We start from the raw sequence: 23258 nt of genomic DNA, 5'->3' as shown, positions 1-23258 counted from the left end.
TCCAGTTAGATGGGAATTTCCTTCACCAGGCTGGGTTAAAATTAACACTGATGGGGCTGCTAGGGGGTATCCTGGTCTTGCTACTTGTGGAGGTATTTTTCGTGGGAGTATGGGAGAATTTATTGGTGCTTTTTCAGGGTTTCTTGAAGTTCAAACTGCTTTGGTTGCTGAGTTTTATGGAGTTATACAAGCTATGGAGGAAGCTCAAAAGATGGGACTTACTAATGTTTGGCTTGAATGTGATTCTGTCTTGGTTTGTGCTGCGTTTACTGCTAGGACTACTGTTCCGTGGATGCTTCGTAATCGATGGAATACTTGTCTTAATTTCTGTAGGACAATCAGGTTTAGGGTTACTCATATTTTTCGTGAGGGAAATGCATGTGCTGATAAGTTGGCTAATTTAGGGTTCATTCATAGACAATAATTTCATTGGTATAATAGACTTCCATCTAGTCTGTTCTTAGAATTCTTTATGAATAGGTATAGTCTACCTATGTATCGTTTTTGTTAACATGTGGGTTTTGGTCTAGTCCCCCCATATTTTTGTATTTTCTTTCTTTTTCCTTTTTTTAATAATATTTTTTTCATGTGATGGCAGAGGATTGTTGTTACTTGAGATGTCAGCCTAGCTGAGATGTCAAGTTGCATAGTGATGCCTAACATGAAAATTTTCATTAAAAAAAAGAGTTTAAACTAAACATTTTTAATTTATTACTTTTTTATTTTTATTTTGTAAAAACTCATTTCTTTATTCATTAATTATATTTCTAACTATTTTAAACATTAAAAATAATTATTTTTTAATACATTCAAAATTAAAATTATTAATAAAATTAATTTATTATTTATTTATTTATTTTTAAAATGATGCTAGATAGGGAAATAAAAAATAAAAGGATGTTAGATAGAAAAATAAAAACAAAAGGGTGCTAGAAAAATAAAAACAAAAGAGTGTTAGATAGTTAAATAAAAGTACTAGATAGGAAATTTACCCACAAAATGAATCATAAAAAATAAGATATTTAAAAATGAAATTATATGCTTAGTAAATTGTTTAATTTAAGTTTTATTAATCAATAGGTATTATAATTTAAATTATTTAGTTACTGTAGTAATTGATATATTTTTAATATTATAAAAATGAAATTGTAAAAATATATTCTTTAACTCTGTCAAATGAGGAAAGTGAAGAGCTGTATCCGCTGCAGGGTTGGATATAAATATAACTATTTCTCCATTCTCACACAATCATGATCTCTCTCGCCCAATTCTTCTACCAAACGCTGTTTTCTATTTAGCGTTTCATTCAGTTAATTTTGTAATAACAGTACTTATTGATTTTAGAATTTTAGAACAAGTTTTTTGCAGAAGGTTTTCTTATGCCATTTGTGAGTTGTAAAACAATGGTAATAAACATTAATGAAGTGACAAAGGTGTGTAATTTCCCAAAAACATATAAGATGGCACCAATCAAATCACATCTACCCATTCTATCTATCTAAGATGAGTGCATGAACACCATTACCATTCAATTCATTCACTGCCACCCTTTCTCCTTCATCTCGTTATGCATAACCAACACACACTCTTACTCAGACTCCCCTCATTGTCTTCTCACTCTCTCACCACCATTCTTCACCCCACAACAAAGACAAAGCTCAACACCACGAGAAGGAAACACACTCGCAGTTCCTCCTTCAGAAGAAGCAATTGGGTTGTCCCCAATGCATTGACAATGCATTGTACTTCTCGCTGTGGCGGCGATGATAACAACAACCGCAACGGTGCCTCTTTCCGCAATTCCAAGCTGAACGAGTCAACCTTCCTGGCTTCTCTCATGCCCAAGACGGAGATTGGCGCTGACCGTTTCCTCAATGCTCACCCACATTACGACGGGCGCGGTGCTCTCATTGCAATCTTCGGTGGGTACCCATTTCACAAAGATCCTCCTTTTTTGTTCATGTGGTGGGTATTGGACATGGGTTGGTGTTGATGTTCTAATTTGAGTACTGGGTGGCTGCGTATTTGGTTGAAGAACATTTTGGGGCTGAGTTTGAACTTTGATGTGGAGTTTTGTTGAGCATTATTTTCAGGCTGAATTGAACGAGACTTGTGCGAGGAGTCACAATGAGTTGGTTTGATAACTAAATCATACCTGTTTTCTTTGCTTACTTATTAATAAAATTTGGTGAGGTATTGCATGATTAAAATTTTTCATAGATGCAATTTCACCACGTAGTACTGTCACAGGCATAGTGCTGATCTAATTTGTTTCTTTCAAAAAATTTCATGGACTAATATCTATTAGGCTTGTATTCTGATAATCAAATGATGTACTTGTTTTCATATGATAAATTACTTTAATCATAAGAGCCGCATGTTTGCAGATTCTGGGGTAGACCCGGCTGCAGCTGGATTACAGGTTACCTCAGATGGGAAACCAAAAATTCTCGATATTATTGATTGGTAAGAAATAGCTAATTGACGTTGAACTTTTATCTGCTTTTGTATTACTGATTTATTGATAAGCAATGATACTTTTTCCTCCTCCAGCACTGGAAGCGGAGACGTTGATACCTCAAAGGTGGTAAAGGCTGATGCGGATGGTTGTATTTTGGGGGCTTCTGGTTAGTCCTAGCAAGGAATAAACTATGGGAAAGATTCTTCAATATATTGTTCTATTTCAACTTTGTAGTTAGATATTGGAACAACAAACTTCAGATCTTTACTTGTATTGTTTGTGATGACTTCTAGCTTCTTATCATTTTTAAATTCTTCATTGAATGTGAAGTGACAATCGTGGGCTTTTCACACTTCTAGTTTTTTATTGTGAAAAGAATGACTAATAAAATTAAAGTAGTTGATTGAAGTCAAATCATAAATATATGTGCAGTGACTACTTGATTTTTAATACTTAAATGAAGTGACGAAGTTATGAGTTTAATCCTACTTCAACTATTCTGTTTTATTTTTTAGCTTTGTTTTATACTCTGTTACTATGAAAGTATCTATAATATTTAATCATTCTTTTCTGTTACTTTCTTTCTACCTTCTCCTAAATCAAAGAATATGAACCGCATTAAGTTCTTGTCCGTGTTTAAACCTTCATCCAAAATTTGTACAGGGGCATCTTTGGTCATCAATACTTCATGGAAAAATCCCTCTGGTGACTGGCATGTGGGTTATAAATTGGTTTATGAGCTCTTTACAGAAAATTTGACTTCTCGTTTGAAGGTAGAATTGGACATTTTAAAATATTATTATAGTTGCAATTTGTACTTAATACCTATGGCTTATAGATTTAATTTCCTTATTTCTTCTCCTAATTTAATCATTGGCAGAAAGAAAGAAAGAAAAAATGGGATGAGAAAAACCAGGAGGAAATTGCAAAGGCTGTAAAGCAGCTTGCTGATTTTGATCAGGTTTTGTAAAATTTGCTTGATTCTTCTTATATATACCATTATATCAATTCTACGTATGATCTACTCATAACAATTGAACATTTTATTTAGTAGGCACCGGGCATTAAATATTTCAGAAGCAAGCTGCTGCAAGCGCTGTCTTAATTTTTTAACATGAATTTCCTGTTTTCTTATAATTTTCTTTCTTGTTTTATATGCATATAACATGAATATGGTTTTTGGAAAAATAAAGGGTACTCTCCTTCCTTTTGGTGATAGATGTACATTTTCTATTATGTCTCAGTTTCATTTTTTCTTGTTTCCTCTTTCTATGACCGACAGAAAAATTGGTTCATACCCTTGAAAGTAGAAGAGAATAAAGGGGAGAAAGAAATTATTGCATTTATATTAGCATTGTGGGAAGCGTGATTATTTCCATTTGGTCACTCATGTAAAAGGATGAAATCTTTCTTTTGTCGTTTAGTTATCAGTTTATATTTCTTATAACTTTGTGAACAGATAAAATAAAAGCCTTCTCTTGTTATAATATTCTTGTTTGCATTCCATTATATCTTTGTATTCCATGTAGCTCAAAATCTGATGTATCTTCTTTTCTAGGAACACAAGAAGGTGGAGGAAGCTAATCTTAAAAGGGTTCGTGAAGACCTTCAGAATAAGCTTGATCTTCTAAAGAAGCAATCTGAGGTGGGATGAACATGTTATGAACTTCTGTTTTTCTGTATATTGCTGCCTTTTCCACTTCTTGAAATCTGTATTTTATTCCAATATCCATTTAGTTATATGACATTCTGAATCTCTGTTTGCTGAACATATTTTTGATGTTTGATAGATTATATTGTGGGTAATATGGTATCATTTTCGTGGTGAATGATGTATTATTGTACCCTGAACTTTTGATTGGATACAGTTGTTTTCTTTCCTTCACTTTGGGTATTGGTCTATGACTTTCTTCATGGGGGCATCTATAATGGTTATGGAGAGGAATTGAGGAGCTGTGAAGAAGTTTAGATGAGATTCTGTGTTATGCTCTGAACACTGATCTCTTTTTATAGTGTGATTATGACCAAGTAAATTATAAAGTAACAAGGACACTAATGGGAAGCTAACTTACATCATAATTGCAATGTGAACTTAAATTGAATTTGACACGTTACTAACATGCACTCTAAATTTAACAGAACTAATGTTCTCTCTTTTTTTATTCTCGGTTTTAGTGATTTTAGGGTTGTTCAGGATAAATAAATACCATCTGCTCCTGCTATGCCTATTTTTGATATATTTCATACAATCATTAATTCTCAGAACTGGTAATTGAAGAATACCCAAGGGATAGGTGTCATAATAATTTTGCAGTCTATGTTGTCACACTGTTAGGTTTGGCAATGCTAGTAACAGTAACGTTTCTCACTAAGTTGGGATGACAATGCGTGGGGTTTTTATTAGCAAAAAAGAAAGGGGTTTTTATACTGAATACTCTCTGCTTCATAAAATGAACTTGAATAACTCAATCCCAAAAACAACATAGATCAATAGGAACACAAAGGAACAAGAAACAACTTAAAATTGTAATAAGGACACATGACTGAATGCATTAGAAGAGGTGGCGTGAAGATAGAAATAGAACTAGAGTTAGCACATGAATATGTCATCAAAATAAAAAAAGATAAAGTTGGAGAAGACCACTTGCAAATGAAGCTCCATCTCCATCTCCAAGATAAGTGTTTGAAACTCTCCATTTGGGTTTGATTGAATTTCAATTAAAGCCCAATTGCAACCTAAATTACAATTACTATTTGTACCTAAAATTACAAAGAAATTAAAGGAAATAAATCCTACAATTTACGAGTCCAAGAAATAGAAAATAAAAAATTAAAGAACTATTTTTATGAGCAAACATATTTTCTCTTTATGTATTGCTCTTTTTCATTCATGCACTCGTCGATACTGCTTTAAATAAAACTAGGATGTAAATTGCTATGATTGTTTTGGTCCTGCCTGTGATAGTTGTAGTGAATTGGTGATTTTGTAAGTCACATTAGTGATTATGCCAGGGGGGTGAAGGTAGTTGTTCTGTGGTTACTTATTAAGGTCTATGGTTGTTTTAGGTCTTGTTATTGTATGGAAAATGTTGACCCCACCCACATAATTTTTTTGACTGCAGTAGATGTGCAAAGATACCTCTAATAAATGCTATTTTTAATCAAATTATACAGATATCAACACGTGCTAAAACCAATATTTACATGAGCTGCATGTGGTATATTGAAAAGGTTCTTTCAAGTTTAAACCCTGGGGGAACCATGGACCATTGTATCCTTTATAAGATCCATAAGTTTATGATGGTTCATAGGGGTGAAGGTTACTCAACCCATGGTTTGTAAGGTGAGGACTGTCCAGCCATATAAGAACTGGAGTACATTATTCATAGTTCTAGTCAGCGTCTGAGACTAAAGGCACTCCCTCGAGTTGCAATTAAGGTAGCCCTCAAAGATGTTGCATTAAAGGTGACTAGCGGTGATTGCACTTAATGTGGTTTTCCAGCACACTCCCTCTTGTCTAGAGTTATGAGCCTGATGTGTGGCATCTTACATTTGGACTTGGCTTTACCCAACAAAATGGCTTGTAAGATGAGGATTTCTCAAGCCCTATAAGGATTACATTGATAATATTTTATTAGTCAATGTGAGACTACTCCTCCACCCTCTCGAGGCTGCAACCATGGTGGATCAAGGGAGACCACAGTTAAGATGACTTTTCAATAGTATCTCCACTTCTGTTAGTGACGCTCATAACTAGCTAGTAGCAATGATAATATTTTTATAAAGCATTTGTTGCTATGTGAGACAATGTTGGAAGCACTCATTCTTCACAAAAACACAATTTCTTCTTTATCTCTATCTCTTGTTGAAAAGTTCTTCTAAACTTGTGTTTTTGCCTTTTACTTACCTTCACGATTTAGTCAGTTTAGTTTTCTTACCAAAAAGGCAATGCTGTTATATGTTTTAGATTTATGATGATAAAGGGCCTGCCATAGATGCTGTTGTCTGGTATGATGGAGAGGTTTGGAGGGTTGCAATTGACACACAGAGTCTTGAGGATGATCCAGACTGTGGGAAACTTGCTAACTTTGTACCCTTAACTAATTACAGGTACATTTGGTTGCTGATATCATTTTCCTGAAGTTTTAATCTCAGTTGATTGTTTTCGTGCACAAAAGTATTGTGAAATTGGTAGATACTCATTTTTGGCAATGGATTTATTGCTTATCGCCCCCATGTCCTACATAATTACACATTACAAGTTAATTAAAGCTCATTCTGTTTGTCACGAACTCATGAAGTGACTCTTTGTTCCCCTGTCCCCTTTCTACTCTTTTTCTTTGCATTGAAAATAAAGTGTGTTGTCCTTTCAATTATTTATGAATTTTGTTTTCTTGTTGCATTGCTTTCACTTCAAAAAAACTTAGCAGGATTGTAAAGGGTATATCTGTTGCATAATGATGTACATGTTTAATAGGAATATGTTTGATGATTATCAAGTCTTCCGTTGATTTATAGTTTTTAAAGGACTAAAAGTATCTTCTGAAGCTCAATAAATGTTGAGCAGGACTTGCATGCTATACATGGAATTGTTTTGTTATTTTTTAAATCATTTCTTGCTTCTGAGAAAATTGAACTTTTTTTAATGTACACATTACATGATATTTTGAACTGTTTTTTTATGACATTCAGTGAACAAAAATTTAACAAGAATAACAACCACACCTTAATACACTATACAGCTACTTGAACAATGTGCCATTGGTTTCTATCAACAATAACTTTTAACTTAATTTTATTATTTTTTGGTAACCATTTCTATAATGGTTTATTAATAGTTTCTCCTAATGTTTTATTAGATCTTCCTCAAGTCTTATTTAATTAGACTACTATCAATTTGATTTACTTTTGTGAGTTTTCTCACTGGAGCAGCTGTTGGCCTTCTCACATGATCAACCCACTTTAATCCCAAGTTCTTATTTCTGTCAATCACCTCTTCAATAGGTGCTGTTCCAAAGCACCTCACATTTTCATCTCTAAATCACAAATAATTCTGGGAAAATTATTATTTTTCCAGAAAATAAGTAACCTGACCTGACAATTAAGAAGGAAAAATGCGTGGTTCCTCTCATCTTTATTGTAGTTGTTGATACTTGATATATGTTTCTGAAGTAAGTAGTCAATTGGCACTGTACAAATGAATGCGGTTTAGTTATTGGAGCAATTGACATTTTAGTTCGAATCAGTGTGCTAGGTATTAAAAGTTAAAATGATTTGAATAATAATTATTCCTGCTTACTTTTCAGGACTGAGAAGAAGTATGGTATCTTCAGCAAATTAGATGCTTGTACATATGTTGTGAATGTCTATAATGATGGAAATGTCTTAAGTATGGTAACAGATTGCTCCCCTCATGGCACTCATGTTGCTGGTATAGCTGCTGCATTCCACCCAGAGGTACATATATAGTTTTATCCATATATTGAAATTCCTATGGAAAGCATGATACATTATAATATAAAGTATGTTGGTAGGAACCTTTGTTGAATGGAGTTGCACCTGGAGCACAATTAATATCTTGTAAAATTGGGGACTCTCGCTTAGGTTCAATGGAAACTGGAACTGGTCTGACTAGGGCAATGATAGCTGCTGTGGAGGTGTTTCAAATATTTTTTTCTTCTTCATTGTATTACTATCATGCATATTTTAATACTTGATGAATATTTGTCTTTAGTATTTGTGTTTGACAAAACTAATTTTGTTTTATAATTTTCCAATGTTTGACATGGATTATTACGTGGTAGTGATGTTCCTTGTCTCATTTCTTTTGTAGCATAAATGTGATCTTATCAATATGAGTTATGGTGAGCCTACTTCACTGCCAGACTATGGACGGTTCGTTGACCTTGTGAATGAAGTATCTTCTAAGACTTCCTTTTTAACTGGGCCAGTTATATATTTCCTTTTTTATTTACTGTTCTCTAACCTATGGATGATTTATATCTAGGCAGTAAACAAGCATCGACTGATATTTGTGAGCAGTGCTGGTAATAGTGGGCCAGCATTGAGCACTGTTGGAGCCCCTGGTGGTACATCTTCAAATATTATAGGTGTTGGAGCTTATGTTTCTCCTGCAATGGCTGCTGGTGCTCATTCTGTTGTTGAACCTCCTTCCGATGGGCTTGAATACACATGGTATTTTCTATTCTATGTGAATTTAAAATTGGATTGCTTCTTATATCCTTTTATCTTTTACTTGGTTCTTTTAGGTTTGCATCATTTTCATTACATGATTTATGGAAATATTTACAGGTCTAGCCGCGGACCTACAACTGATGGAGATGTTGGTGTCTCTGTAAGTGCTCCTGGTTGCGCAGTTGCTCCTGTTCCTACATGGACTCTTCAACGGCGTATGCTCATGAATGGGACATCAATGGCATCACCATCAGCCTGTGGTGGAATTGCATTGCTCATAAGTGCAATGAAGGTTCTTGGACGTGATTCTTATTTAGACTGTATGTTTCAGTTGGTTTTACTATGCAGTTTGCATACATATCGATGATTTGTGATGTGTGTGTGTTCCACATGCAGGCTGAGGGAATTCCTGTGAGTCCATATAGTGTGAGGAAGGCCCTTGAGAATACATCTGTTCCCATTGGTGGTTCACCTGAGGATAAGTTGTCCACTGGACAAGGGCTTATGCAAGTTGACAAGTACAATATTTTTACAAGTATTTGCTTTCATGGAAGTTTTACTAAATGGTATTTAATTTATGTAAGATTTGTTATTGACTTAAATCAAATAATCGATGACAGGTGTTATGAATATATAAAGCAGTCACAAAATATTCCAAGTGTTAGTTACCAAATAATGGTCAAGAAATCTGGAAAAACAAGTGAGTTTACTCCTAAGAAACAAGAGGCAGGAAATTGGTATCTTTTGACTTTCCATTATGCGTTTAGTCATGTACAATTATGAAGCTTGTTGACATTCTGATATTTGTTCTTGTTGTAACGTGTAAAATATGAAGCATGTGCAGTTTTTGTAAGTTTTAAGACTTTTTTAATTTCAATGGTGCACAAAGGAGAAAAACGTTGGAAAGTCTCTTACTGTGCTAAAAGGGCTGTAAATCTCATCATTTACCCTAAGATTAATATAGTCTCACCGAGTCACCATTGGTATGATTAACAAAAACAATTAATTCCCAGTAAAACTATTTAACTATATCATGTCCAAATGTTGCATGGAACCTGTAGTAGGAGATCATCTACCTACACCACTTACTATGCGTCATCATTCCTATAAAGTTTAAATTTGTTTGGATGCAGTGGGGACATTGCTGCCCATATAAAGGTGTGATTGGTGTCACTGCAAGTGCTATCTCAAGAATAATTTCTCATAAAAAAAAGACCAAGCTACTGTTGTAATCTATGGATATTTCATAAAATCACTATAAATGTAAATATCTTGATTATACGATGACTCATATGCCTACTTCAGCTTTTGGGCATGTGTACATTATCCAATTGACTATTTGGTTGATTAGTTTCTGTAATCCCCTAATTATTTGATCACAGTTAGGTCTAGTTTGCTTTTATATTGTTAACAAATTAAAATTCATATTATAATTCAGGTGGAGAACTCATGTCAATCTAACTTATAATTCAAAGAAATAGAATAATGGGCCAAAAAGAAACTGGTATAACCAAGCATTCTCAATAAATTTTGCATGGCTACGTATTTCTGGCAGTGACTTGTAAATAGGACAGATGTCTTTCACCTTTGTCAAGTTTTAGTAATGCTATAAAACTGACGAGTTACAGTGTTAGTACTGCTTAATTACTATTGGAGTGAGAAAAATAAAAAATAAAATAAAATGAAGATGATTTACTCGTAAAAGCATATACTTTAAATGTCAAAATTATATCACTTTATATGATTGCTTATGGCAGAGCCTTGGTCACGGGGAATCTACTTGAGGGAGGCTAATGATTGCCGACAACCTATGGAGGTAAGATCATTCTTACATTTATGTTTTAAGTCTTGTTGAATCGAATAAAGATAGGATTGTGATAAAACAAATAATCAATGACTGATAGTTGGATTGGATGTACCTAATTTTCATGCTGGCGAAGAATTATAAGAATTTTTTGATTTGACAAACACTGATTTACCTTGCTTATATGGTCAATAAAAGAAAAAAAGTAGTGTTTGCTGATATTTTGTTAGGAAATTGTTGGAGGGGTGTTACAAAAGTGACGAGTCTTGTGTTTTTTCTTATGCTGGTAATTGTGCTTTGAGATTTCTAATTGCATATTTAATGTGTGTAATCAAATCTATATGTATCTGAATCTCCTCATCTAGTGGGGTAAGACCTTTGTTGTTGTTGCATTTGTTCTTTTGTTTTTGTGCTCTGAAGGGGTAATTTTGTTTATAATGTGTTGCACTTATTGACAGTGGACGGTGCAAGTTGATCCAAAATTTCATGAAGATGCCAACAAGCTTGAGGAATTGGCTATGTTTGAGGAGTTCATTGAGTTACACTCATCAGATGAGACAGTTGTGAAAGCCCCCGAGTATCTACTGCTCACTCATAATGGCCGTACCTTCAAGTTAGTCAGCTATCCTTTATCATATCCTTTCATTCTCAGTGTGTGTGTACTTTTTCAATTGGGCATATTTATTGAAAATTTCTGATTTAGGGGTAAAAATACATTAATGTATGACTGATAGATATCTGAGAATGAATGAGCAACTGAATTTTTACAAAGAAGTAGCAACGGCAATTACTTTCTGCACCATATCAAATTTGAACCTGCAACCAATTTCAGTTTGAAACGACGAAAATACCCTTAAATAAAATGGGGATACAGATAAAAATACATTCCGGACCCCCTTTTCCGGAATATGTTTTTGGATTTTTTTTCCAGAATGTATTTTTTGTATTCTGGATTGCTTTTCCAGAATGGAATTTGAATTCTATTCTGAATTTTTATTTTCAAAACACAATAATCTCTTCTGGATCTGCTTTTCCGGAATGTATTATTTCCAATTTCAGAATGAAGGGTATTTTTGGAAATTTAAAAGTGTATAGGGTGCTGGTTCAAAATGGTTGGGTGTAGGATGAATTTGCCCACAGCTAGTTGTAGCTTCCCTCATAACAAGGCCCAATCCTAATTATTAGGCCCAATAACACAGGTGGACTAAGGCTAATTAAAAACTGTAAACGAAGTTTTTATCATGTATTTATAGTTTAGTTATATTATATGTAGGAATTATCCTTGGATCTCTAAAGCCAAATTAACCTAAATTATGATAAAAGAGTAGAAAATTTGGGAATATTGTTGGATAATTTGGATTGAGTTACATATACATATTGTGTATATGTGAATATACACTCTTCTCTATGGAAATTGAGAGGAAGGAAACCAAAAGGTGAAGATAAGATGAAATACCAAATTTCCATTGTCTGTTTGAGAGAAGTAAGGAGGAAATTTTTTATAGGACCCACGTGAAAAAAACTCCCCCCAAATTTTGACTTGAAAAGGAGAGGAAATGATCTTAAAACATTAAATATTTTCTTATAACAAATTTTAAAATAATAAATAGTTTTATGTTAGGAAATATAATGGGGTATACTTTTTAATTTAATATTTTTAGCAGACATAAAAATATATTTCTCACAATTTATTTATTCCATTTCATTCGTTTTTACACTAACGGAAATTTAGAAAGAAATTTCTCCACTTTCCTTATTTTCTAGCCATCTAACCAAACAAACCAGCACATCTTTTCTATTCTAATCTAAACGAGTATTAGTGTGTGGTAGGGGGATGGTATTGATACAACATTATGATAATGTTTAATTGTTTATATATGTAATAACCATATAATTGATGATCCAATTTTTTTTTATTTTCATTTTAATACGTATATTTTAAGTAATTTAAAAGCGAATTCTTCCTCTGCTACCACATTTATAATAAACAAAGTTAACCATAGGGTTAATATTAGTAATGTTTAGGGTTAAAGATGTTACGTATATGGCTTTGGCATTTATTTTCCATAAAAGCATTGTTCATGAACATATCTCTTTGTCTGAAATATCTGTGAAGCTTTGTTTATTATATGCTATTGTAACTTTTGTCTTAAAGAACTATTAGGGCCATGTTTAGATGAGCTTTTTCAAAAGGACTTTGGGGAAAAAATATGAAGAAAAAAAAATCTCCATAAGTTTAAATTAACTTATACATCAACTAATTTGTAAAAGTTCTCTCATGTAGTTCCTCCAATATTTTTTTTTTTAATTTGTACATAAGCTAATTTTAATTAATAGAGAAGTCATTTTCATTTTTTTCTTCGTATATTTCTCTCCTAATAGTGCTTTTTTAAAGAAGCTGGTCCAAACAGGTTCTAGGTAACATGAACTTTCCATTTACAGTGACAAACTAGGTAACCATTATGTGAGAAAAAAAGCCTCCATGATGAATATACATTATCCCAACTTATTTTTCTTGAAATTGTTATACTATGATCTCCAATCTTTCACATCCATCATTCTTAAGCTTTTCTGCTAAAATATACTTTTCCTATCAATAGTCATGCTTCTTTTCTGCATTTATTTCAACTGTAAAGTAAGAGAAATAAAACTGACAATCTATTATGAGATTTGCTGGAGGTTTCTGATTCTTATTTGTTAAGGATTTAAGCTTGTTCAGCAAGCTTCTAATTATCTTACAGTTGCAGCACTACTAACAGATATTCTATCAGAAAAACAGCTGATTGACTAAGTTAGAAACATTCTAAATTACAATGAAGTGAATGAACAGCAACTAGTAACATAAACATGCACATGCACATAAACCAAGACATGCACTATATAACAGAGTTGCTATTCTTTTTTGTTTTCTCAATGACATATGAATTATATTCTTTTTTCAGCATAATTGTGGATCCTACCAATTTAAATGATGGTCTGCATTACTATGAGCTTTATGGTATTGACTACAAAGCACCATGGCGTGGTCCTATTTTCAGAATTCCAATTACTGTAACCAAGCCCATGGCTGTAACTGACAGACATCCTGTAGTTTCATTTTCAAATATGTTATTCCTGCCAGGTGCTCTTTTACCTTTAGATTGAAAATGTTTCCAGAAATCTGTGCGTTTAAATCATTTTTCAGTGCTTTTGCAGTTTTGGTCTAGTTTATATTCTTTAGTTTTAAAACCAATACTTAATTTCTTACTTCACTAGGCCAAGTTGAGAGGAAGTATATAGAAGTGCCAAATGGTGCATCTTGGATTGAAGCAACTATGAAAGCATCAAGTTTTGATACAGTTCGAAGATTTTTTGTGCACACTGTTCAGGTACAATCTGCAGTTTGAAACTATTGTAGATTAAGTATGAAACTTCTTTTGACGTGCTCACCATGTCTAGATATGTCCATTGCGAAGACCTTTTGCACGGAGGAATGTCATAACTTTTTTTTCTCCTGCTACCAAAAGCTTCACCTTTAGGGTAGTAGGTGGTCAGACATTGGAACTAGTCATAGCTCAGTTTTGGTCAAGTGGCATTGGCAGTCATGAAACCACCAGGGTGGATCTTGAGGTAACAGCATTCATGTTTATACAATGATATTCTTTTGCCCTCACAGATATGTGGGTAACTTTTGCTCTCAAAATATTTATATCTCCTATTTTTTTGAATTGGTCAAACTATGTAATGATTGTTTCCTATTCATTCAGTTGGTGGTTTAGAGAATTTATCTAACCCCTTTATTACACCATCTTATTAATTTCATAATGGCTATCAAGAGCTTTTTGCTGTGTGTGGCACTAAATGTAGAGGAGATTTCAGCCTCTTTTATTTTTTTTTTTCTGTTTTTGGATAATAAGAAGAAATTTACTTCGACCATAAAACAAGAGAAGATGCTAAAAATAATGATTCTAAAAACATTATTACAAGAGAGCTCTCTAATCCCTTTGTCCATAACAAGGAGATTCTTGAAGTACCCGTGAGCTCAGAACACTGAAAATCTGAAGAGATGCCGACAAGATAGCCACCTCCCAAAGCATTCTTCTTCAATCAGATAGTAACCTACTATTCGTAATCCACATTAATAAGCCAAAAAAATATCTCATGGGAAGAGATGGCGTCAAACTGTTTGGAATTTGATTGGTATTATCACCTGAAATTTAATCTCGACTCGATTGAAATCCAAGATGGTTAGTTATGTCCCTTAGATTAGTAATTAAAGAAAATAACATGGCCAAAGGCAGACAATAAATGTCTAAATTAGTTATAAATGACTCCTCTGTCCAAAGGGAGTTAGAGGGACAATGGTCTGCATAATCAGTAACCACTATAAAAAACAGTACTTCTTTGATATGAATGGTTGTATGAAAAGTACTGATGACCCAGTACATTAATTAATTTTCAAGCAGGGCATAATTTCCCTTCATTTTGAACACAATGATGTTTATGGTTTTCAAATTTTCCCATTTTCTTTGGCTTATGCAGTTTAAGTAGAATTTTATTAATTAGTGGAAAAATCAGGCATGTCCTTATAAAGCATACTGATGAACTTTCTTTGTAATTAACATTTAAAGAAATTGTTTGTGTTAGAATTTAGATGTGGAAATATACGTGTTTATGTTTTGTATACAGTCATATGTTCTGAAGGAATAAACTCCCCTTCAAGTTCAGCACCTTTTGTGTCTAAAGGGTGTCTTGTTTTCTTGTGAGTGTAATTTTTCTCATAACTTCTGGTCAAAGAATTGAATGGGAAATTCCATTGATTTTTCATTGAAGGTACAATCTTGCTTAGTTATATAAATTTTCAGGTTATGTTTCATGGTATAAAAGTCAATCAAGAGGAAATTGTACTTGATGGGAGTGAAGCACCAATCAGAATTGATGCTGAGGCGCTACTGGCATCTGAGAAACTTGCACCTGTAGGAATTCTAAATAAGGTTATCTTGTAAAACTCAACTTCTTTTTGTCCTATTCCTTTATGCTTGTGATGTGGAACAGTAATGAGTTTTAACTTATTGTCCTAATTTATGTTAAAAAAATGCAGATAAGGGTCCCCTATCGACCAATAGATGCTATGATTAGTTCACTTTCAAGTGATCGTGACAAACTCCCCTCTGGAAAGCAGATACTAGCATTGACGTTAACGTGTGTAGTTATCAATTCCTTTGTGTACTTAATTTATCTTTGCAATGTTTAGATGACCTGTTCTCAGTATTCTAATTTCAGGTACAAGATCAAATTGGAAGATGGAGCTGAAATAAAACCTCAAATACCATTTCTAAATAATAGGATATATGATACTAAATTTGAGTCTCAATTTTACATCATTTCCGATTCAAACAAGGTATTCATTCTGATATTTTATTTCCATTTTTCTTTTAAAGAATAAAGTTTGAGGGAAGGGGGAATGGTTTATCATTTATGATACTTTTCTGAGGCCTGTGGATAGCAAGACTGAAAAGAGGACTGAAAAGTTGTATATATTTTCTTAGGATATACTAGTCTGGACCTAGTAATTACAGGAAAATAATCTTGTAATCATGATTACTGGAAATAAAAATGGAAACAAAATTGCATTAAAATATTCTCTATATATGATACACAAATAAGACGTTGAATATCCCGTGTTAGACCAATTAGTCTAACTAAGAACTTGTATTTTAATTTTAGACAATTGACTCATTTAAAGACGAGTCAAACTAATCCAAATCCAGTAAAAAAAGGGTTTAGAAAAGCGGTTTGACATAATAATTAAATTTTTTTACCTTTTAATTTTAATCTAGAACATTTTAAAGATAAATAAAAACGCATATTTAAGAATTCCTTCTAAGGTTGAAGTGTGGAAGTAGAGTCCTTCAAGATTGAGTGGTAGCTATATACAAATTTGAAAATGGACTAAAAAACTAAATTATTTTTTTATCAATTGTGTACAGTATTACATTATACTAGTTCTAAACTAGTATTTACAGGGAAACGACCTTCCTATTATTTACAGGGAAATATAAATGACACATGCTGAATATCCCATGTCATATTTATTTCATATTGAACATGCCAAATATGTTCGAACAGAAAGCTCCTTGTAATTTATTTCATATTTATCAATTGTGATTATAGAAAGTATATTCAAGTGGAGATGCCTATCCGAACTCTACAAAACTTCCCAAGGGAGAATACAATTTACAACTGTATTTGAGGTACAACTCTTTCTCAGCACATATACTGGATAACCAATTATATTTGTTTTTTATGGTGTTTGATCTTTAATTGGCATAAATAAACTTTGAATAGTCCAGTTGTGCTGTTTTCTAAGGACTTGAAAGTTTAGTTGTTAATGTTTGCAAAAGAAAGATGGAGTATTTATTACAAGAGTAATATTTTTAGGGTTTAAAAAATTGATAATGAGATGCGCATCAAACCTGGTCCTATATACTTGTTGGAGAACCGCCTTATTGAGGAAACCTCTAGCCTGCATTTGAAGTGGCCTCTTTGGGGGTTGTCTTAGTTGCAGCCTCAAGGGTAGTAGTTTAGTCTTACATTCACTAGAGACATGGCTTAAAGAGAACTTGTGAACTTTGGACAATATTCACCTTATAAGTTGGTTTTATGGACTCAGTTTTGGTCCTAAGCCCAAAATTTAAGAATACTCAATATAATTATTGTTTCAGGCATGACAATGTGCAGATTTTGGAAAAGATGAAGCAGCTGGTGTTATTCATCCAGAGGAATTTAGAAGAGAAGGTAGTAGTACATCAAATGTTGAATGACTATGCATTCCTTGTATCTTTTGCCTTAGCAACAATCTCATTTTTCATTATACGATTGTAAGTTTTTCCAATGGTTTTCTGAAAGCTCCCCTGTGAATCCGATGAAACACAAGATTAAGTTTTTTCCCACCATAGGCTAATATAAACTTGCAGTAGAAGAATTGCTACATGAATTCTGTTCTGGCGAGAGGTATCTGTGAACCCCTCACTGTACCATTCGAGTATCACTCATTTTTTCTTATCAGAATTCAAAGTATATTTTTATTCTTCCCACATAATAAGATGATTATGTGATTTCCTTGAACAAATCAACATCGTCAAAACCTAAACCATTCCTTTGATTCTACGAATGAGTTTGTTATTTCCTTGAATAAATCAACCTCATCAAAACCTAAACCTTTCATTAATGCTACGTCCTTCGTAACAATGCATGCACTCCTACACAAGAACTCTAAATTTACATCATCGGTTATCCTCCTCAACACAAAACAATGGGCACCCCCAACCATATAGGTCCACCTAAACTCTACAACCCCAAACCCACCCTGATCCTAACCCGAACAACCCCAGTTCCGACCCAAATAGTCACAAGCACCACTCAAAGTGACCATTTAATGGACCAAATGTTGTCCAAATTTAATACCATGTCAACTCAGCCCCCAAACATTGACCCTAACTAAAAATTTATCGCCAACAGTTCTCTCCATGGGAAACCCAAGTCTAGACCTCTTCTTCCAAGTGGTTCCCGACACCCCACCAAAGATCCTCTTCCAAAGACTCGAACTCGAATAACCGCCTTAAAACTTGTTTGCAACCTTGTGGCATCGACAAGTTTAACTGCCAACTCTCGAAAACACATGCTTAACTTCTCTTAAGCCTAACTCAATCTCATAAAATTGACTTAGTAGGGTGAGGTTATCTATACATTTCTGAATAGACTTTGAATTCTGAAAAGAGAGGCTGATACTCAAATGCTCTAGTAAGGGATCCTCGGAGATCTCTTGCTGGAACAAATTCAAATACAGAGAATTAGAATGAAGCTTCTTTGAGTTGTTCTAATTTTTTTTTTTCTAGGAAGTCTTAATGTGATGTCATGATTAACACACATTTCTTGGAGTTCTTATGGAAGATATAAAATTTATATGCATCATCAAAGCTCTGGTCACTTATTTGATTCCTTCTATATTTGTTGAATTACCATTTATGTATGTCTTTGTTTCCAGGACATCATTCCATTATGCTTTTTCTCTGAACCTGATGGTCCAGTGATGGGAGATGGTTCTTTTAAGTCCTCAACGTTAGTTCCAGGGTATGTAACTGGTTTATAGTCCCTACCTAGCTCCTTAAGGTTTAAAGGTTTAAATCGTGTGGTGGTACTGATGTTTGCTTGTTGATAGTATAAAAGAAGGATTTTATCTTGGTCCTCCACCAAAAGACAAACTTCCCAAGGTATATTGTTCTCCTTGCTCAACCTTTTGTGTATCTCCATTGGAGTCTTGTTAAAATTTAATAATATTTGTAGTATTATTTCGACAGAACTCCCTACCAGGATCTGTGTTGGTGGGATCAATATCATATGGTAAACTATCATTTGCTGCTCAACAAAATGGTAAAAATCCTGAGAAGCATCCTGTGTCACATCGGGTTTCTTATATCATTCCCCCAAATAAGGTTATTATCTGCCTTATGCAGTTACCCACCTTAAGGTCTTCCTTTGTGCTCTGTAATTGTTTATACCAATATGTTCTGATTTGGACAAGCACCAAGCTTGATGATGTATCAACTGTTATAAAGTGTATGTTATACATTAATGTCTAAACATATTGTCCCATTACCTTCTGTTGAAAGGTTGACGAGGACAAGGGAAAAAGTTCTTCCTTATCTTCCAAAAAGACAGTTTCTGAACGGTTAGAACAAGAGGTATGCAAATATTTAGCAGAACAACTTCTTGTTTTTTATCCCATGATATATTTCACTTATGAGTTTTGCTTTTGGCTTGACTGAAAATGCGATAGTTTATATTTATTTTTGCTCAAGAATGTTTATAAAAAAATGGGTGAGCCTAAGCACGTGTATTGTTATCTAATTCAATTTTTTGAAATAGGTTATTGTTTCAGTTGAAATTTTGTGTAGACATTATAATAAAATAAAATAAATGTTTGTATTTTATATTTAATATGTACATTTTTTTATATTATATATTTAAAATACAAAATATGATTTTAAATCCTTACAAGGAGTTGGGAAGGGAAACCCTATTATAGGTGGTGATCACTCAGATTCCTCAAATGATATTATTCATCAGCACAACCAAAGGATATTTAATAAGGTGGTTGTAAAAGAACCCTTATGGATTTAACTCTAACAATTTGTTCTAGTTAAAATGGATATGGTTTTTAAATCCAATTTATTTTATTGGATCTGATCAGACTTGATTTTGAAAAAACCAATCCATGAGCATCCTAACTCTAACATTCTTGTATTTGTTGATTCCATTATTGAAAACTCATCTTTGTAGAATCTTCCATTTATTATCTTGAATGTGAGATTGAATATTGGTTGATAATTTAATCAAAGAAAGACAAATCCGAGATTGTATATCTTCTGCCCTAATGGTACTTTTAAGTTGGCCTTGACTTTTCCATCAGGTACGAGATGCAAAAATTAAAGTGTTTGGCGGTGTAAAACAAGGAACCGATGAAGAGTGCTTGGAATGGAAGGAGTTGTCTGCCTCGCTCAAAGTCAGTTTATAATTTTCTATCTATCTATATCTATATATTGTTTTAGTGTTATTCAAAACTGTATTCAGCTGTTTATTCTCTATATTATAGGTTAAAATTAAATAATTGCAAAATTTATGTTTCCTTCTAGACTGAATATCCAAAGTACACACCGTTGCTTGCAAAGATTTTAGAAGGTTTAGTTTCCAGAAGTTATATCAAAGAAAAATTTCTTCATCATGAAGAGGTACATATTGTTCCGAGTCAAATGTTTACTATTATTTCCCCCCTTCCCCCTCTCTCTGATTTTCCTTTACAAGGTTATTTTGATGCTATTTAGTGTTGATAAAAATATTTTTCAATTTAGTAATGCGTGAATGATATAAAAGGGCTAGTTCTTTGACAATTATGAGTACACTTTGCAGATAATTGATGCAGCAGATGAGGTTATTAACAGTATTGATAAAGAAGAGTTAGTAAAATATTTTGCAGTAAAAAATGATCCAGGAGACGAGGAAGCAGAGGTGCTTATCCATGTTCCCTATCCTTTTAGTTATCCCTGCGACTGACATGACATGTGACTGTTATTTGTTCAGAACATTTTTCAATATTACATTATTAGCTGTGATTTTGGCACTTGAATTTTTATAAGTACAGAAGTTGGTTGTGTAATTGTTTGTCTGATCTGAAATGATGACAGGATAGTGTAAACAAACATTTATACCCTGATAATGTATAAAATGTTAAAAAGAATTTAGGCACTACATAACTCTCACCATGGATTTTAACGTTTCGATTTGTTGGCAATCAATGATATTTTAATCCCGCTGTAGAAAATCAAGAAAGAGATGGACTCAACCCGTGGTCAGTTGGCAGAGGCACTTTACCAAAAGGGGCTTGCACTGGCAGAAATTGAGTCTTTGAAGGTTAGAGCTTTTATGTTCTTGAAAGCAATGAGCGTACATTATCAACAGTTATAGTATTCACATATGCAAAACAGGGAAATACCGCGTAGATGATTGTAAAAGGCCAAAAAAACATGGATCCATTTCTTTATATCCATACCATCACTGCTCTAATGAAATAAGAACACATGAATGTTCTTTTAAAAATATCAAACACATTTTAATGCAGGTTTTTTAATATTAGAAAGATTATCTAAATATTATTTCTTGATTGGAGACCTTAATGAAAAGATATAAGGAACTTGATCAAGTTTTATACATTGACAAATGTGTTCTGCCTGCTTCATTTGCAGTGTTAGTTTGTTTTGAAAACTTGTTTAACCTAGTAGGCTGTTTAGATCTCTATATTTTCCCTCTCAAGTTCAAATCTTGGATGCTATATTATTTGAAATAGTAAATGCTACTCTTTTCAAGTTTGGACTTGTGTTAGACAATGTAAAACTACATTTTTTGCCTTCTTGTGTTTAGCAGAATTTGGAAGAGCTTATTTGATTAGTATGATGTTACTATGTCAGAATAAGTCAAAGATTTCCATTATGATAATAGTGTCACTTAATTATTTTTGTTTATCAAATAAAAGTTGACTTGTATATTCTCAAAGGAGGTAGATGAATCCTTGGCTTCAGTTGCTACCGAAGGTGCAAAACAAGATGTGGAGAAAACTGATGAGCAATCCAAGGATGATGACGTTCATCCAGACTTGTTCAAAGAGAACTTCAATGAATTGAAGAAATTGGTTGATGTCAAGTGTAGAAAATATGGAATCCTGTTGGTGACAAACGAGAGGCGTAATCAAAGGCTTGGGACAGCGTTGAAGGTTTTTTCCTTATGCTAAAATCTTTTGTAGTTTCTTCCATTATTAAGTTCTAATCTAACAAAATCTTTAGTTTCCTTTCTCCACAAAAATCCTCTTATTGACACAAGTTGTCTCAAACTCCTAACACATACAATAGATGTACTTTAGTATTCCTCAAATATTCTTTCAAGATCCCAATGCCCATCTCCTCCCAAAAAGGGATTGCCACAATGTTTTGTGTTCCGCAATTTTTGGCAAATATGGTTGAACATAATCAAGACACTGCCTAAGTGGTGAGTATGTAAAACAATGGCTGTTTGTTATTCGTTTCTACCTTTTCTGAAAGTGTCGTTTATTTTGATGATCATAGACTTTTAGGAAAGTTTTTATTGGCAAATGAAGCATTTATTATATCATAGTTACAGTTTATTAGAAGCACTTAAAAGGATATATTTAATGCTCCATAACTAGTGACCTTATGGTATTGATTAGGAGAGTCCAATAAATTATATGTGAACCTTTGTTTCCCCGTATTCAGGTACTGAATGACATCATTCAAGATGATGCAGAACCTGCCAAGAAGAAATTCTATGAACTAAAGCTCTCTTTGCTTGAGGAAATTGGATGGACTCATTTTTGTACATATGAGAGGGAATGGATGCTTGTGCGTTTTCCCCCAAGCTTGCCCCCTTTCTAGGCTCTGTCCGTTCTGAAGTTCCATTGTATATGGACCTAATCTTCCATTCAAGTGCCTCACAATCCTTTTGACATTAGCAATTACAGAATTAATGTGGCTTTCAGGTTTTTTTTTCAATGTTTATAGTTCCTTCTTATATACGTAATTTTTTGGTTGGATACCTCCGAATTCAAATATTACATTGAATTCAGACCCAAGCCATACTGCGTGGACATATTTAAGTGTAAGCAAATATTGAGATCTTACAATTAAGTTCTTTATTATTTGTAATATTAAATGTTGATTTTAGTAGTATATATTGAGTGAAACATACGAAGTAACCCCTGATTAATGAAATAAAAGTAAAAAACATTTACTAAAAATGTTATCTTAGAAGGGTTCATTGGGTTTGGGTTACCTGATAACCCAACTCGACCCAAACCAAACCAATTAAAGGCTGATTCTTCCTGCACCCAATTAATTTAGACTGACACCCAATTGTGTATGCAAAATACTAAAATGCCTTTAATGAAATTGAAATTAGGTTAAGTGAAATCTGCATCCAATCACAGCACCCAACCTCCTTCATTTTGCAGGCAATGCAGTAGCCGTCACCGCCTCCTTCGTTTTTCGTTTTCGCACTCAACCTAGCAACCACCGTCGTTTTCCCATTCTCTCGTTCACATTTCTCCTCTGAGGCAGCGGAAGCTTCACTTGAACGAGCCCTTCAACGAACACGAACCTAGGAGTGAAGGATGTCCATTGTTGTGGTCACTGAGGCATTGTCTGTGAGGAAGTTCGACAGCGACAGAGAACGAAGCCACCGGACAAGACAAGG

General features: G+C 33.6%; 1 protein-coding gene across 1 annotated transcript; it reads left to right on the top strand.

Annotated features, from left to right (window-relative positions):
* The first annotated feature begins 1204 nt into the window (after positions 1-1204).
* LOC137827642 (tripeptidyl-peptidase 2-like) lies at positions 1205-22735 on the top strand. The gene is made up of 34 exons (XM_068633857.1): positions 1205-1922; positions 2388-2466; positions 2554-2627; positions 3125-3234; positions 3342-3422; positions 4020-4106; positions 6429-6571; positions 7768-7918; positions 7996-8118; positions 8295-8378; positions 8469-8656; positions 8774-8948; positions 9053-9174; positions 9277-9356; positions 10414-10472; positions 10919-11073; positions 13403-13581; positions 13716-13828; positions 13899-14069; positions 15305-15433; positions 15541-15641; positions 15723-15840; positions 16614-16693; positions 17165-17237; positions 18487-18572; positions 18661-18712; positions 18800-18934; positions 19112-19183; positions 19912-20004; positions 20135-20230; positions 20409-20507; positions 20817-20909; positions 21550-21765; positions 22283-22735. The coding sequence occupies exons 1-34, from the start codon at positions 1568-1570 to the stop codon at positions 22439-22441; spliced, it is 4131 nt and encodes a 1376-aa protein (XP_068489958.1). The 5' UTR covers positions 1205-1567; the 3' UTR covers positions 22442-22735.
* Positions 22736-23258: the final 523 nt, after the last annotated feature.

This window comes from Phaseolus vulgaris, chromosome 7 (assembly GCF_000499845.2).
Source record: "Phaseolus vulgaris cultivar G19833 chromosome 7, P. vulgaris v2.0, whole genome shotgun sequence".
Classification (NCBI taxonomy): Eukaryota; Viridiplantae; Streptophyta; class Magnoliopsida; order Fabales; family Fabaceae; genus Phaseolus; species Phaseolus vulgaris.
This window is presented reverse-complemented; position numbering and strand designations above follow the sequence as displayed.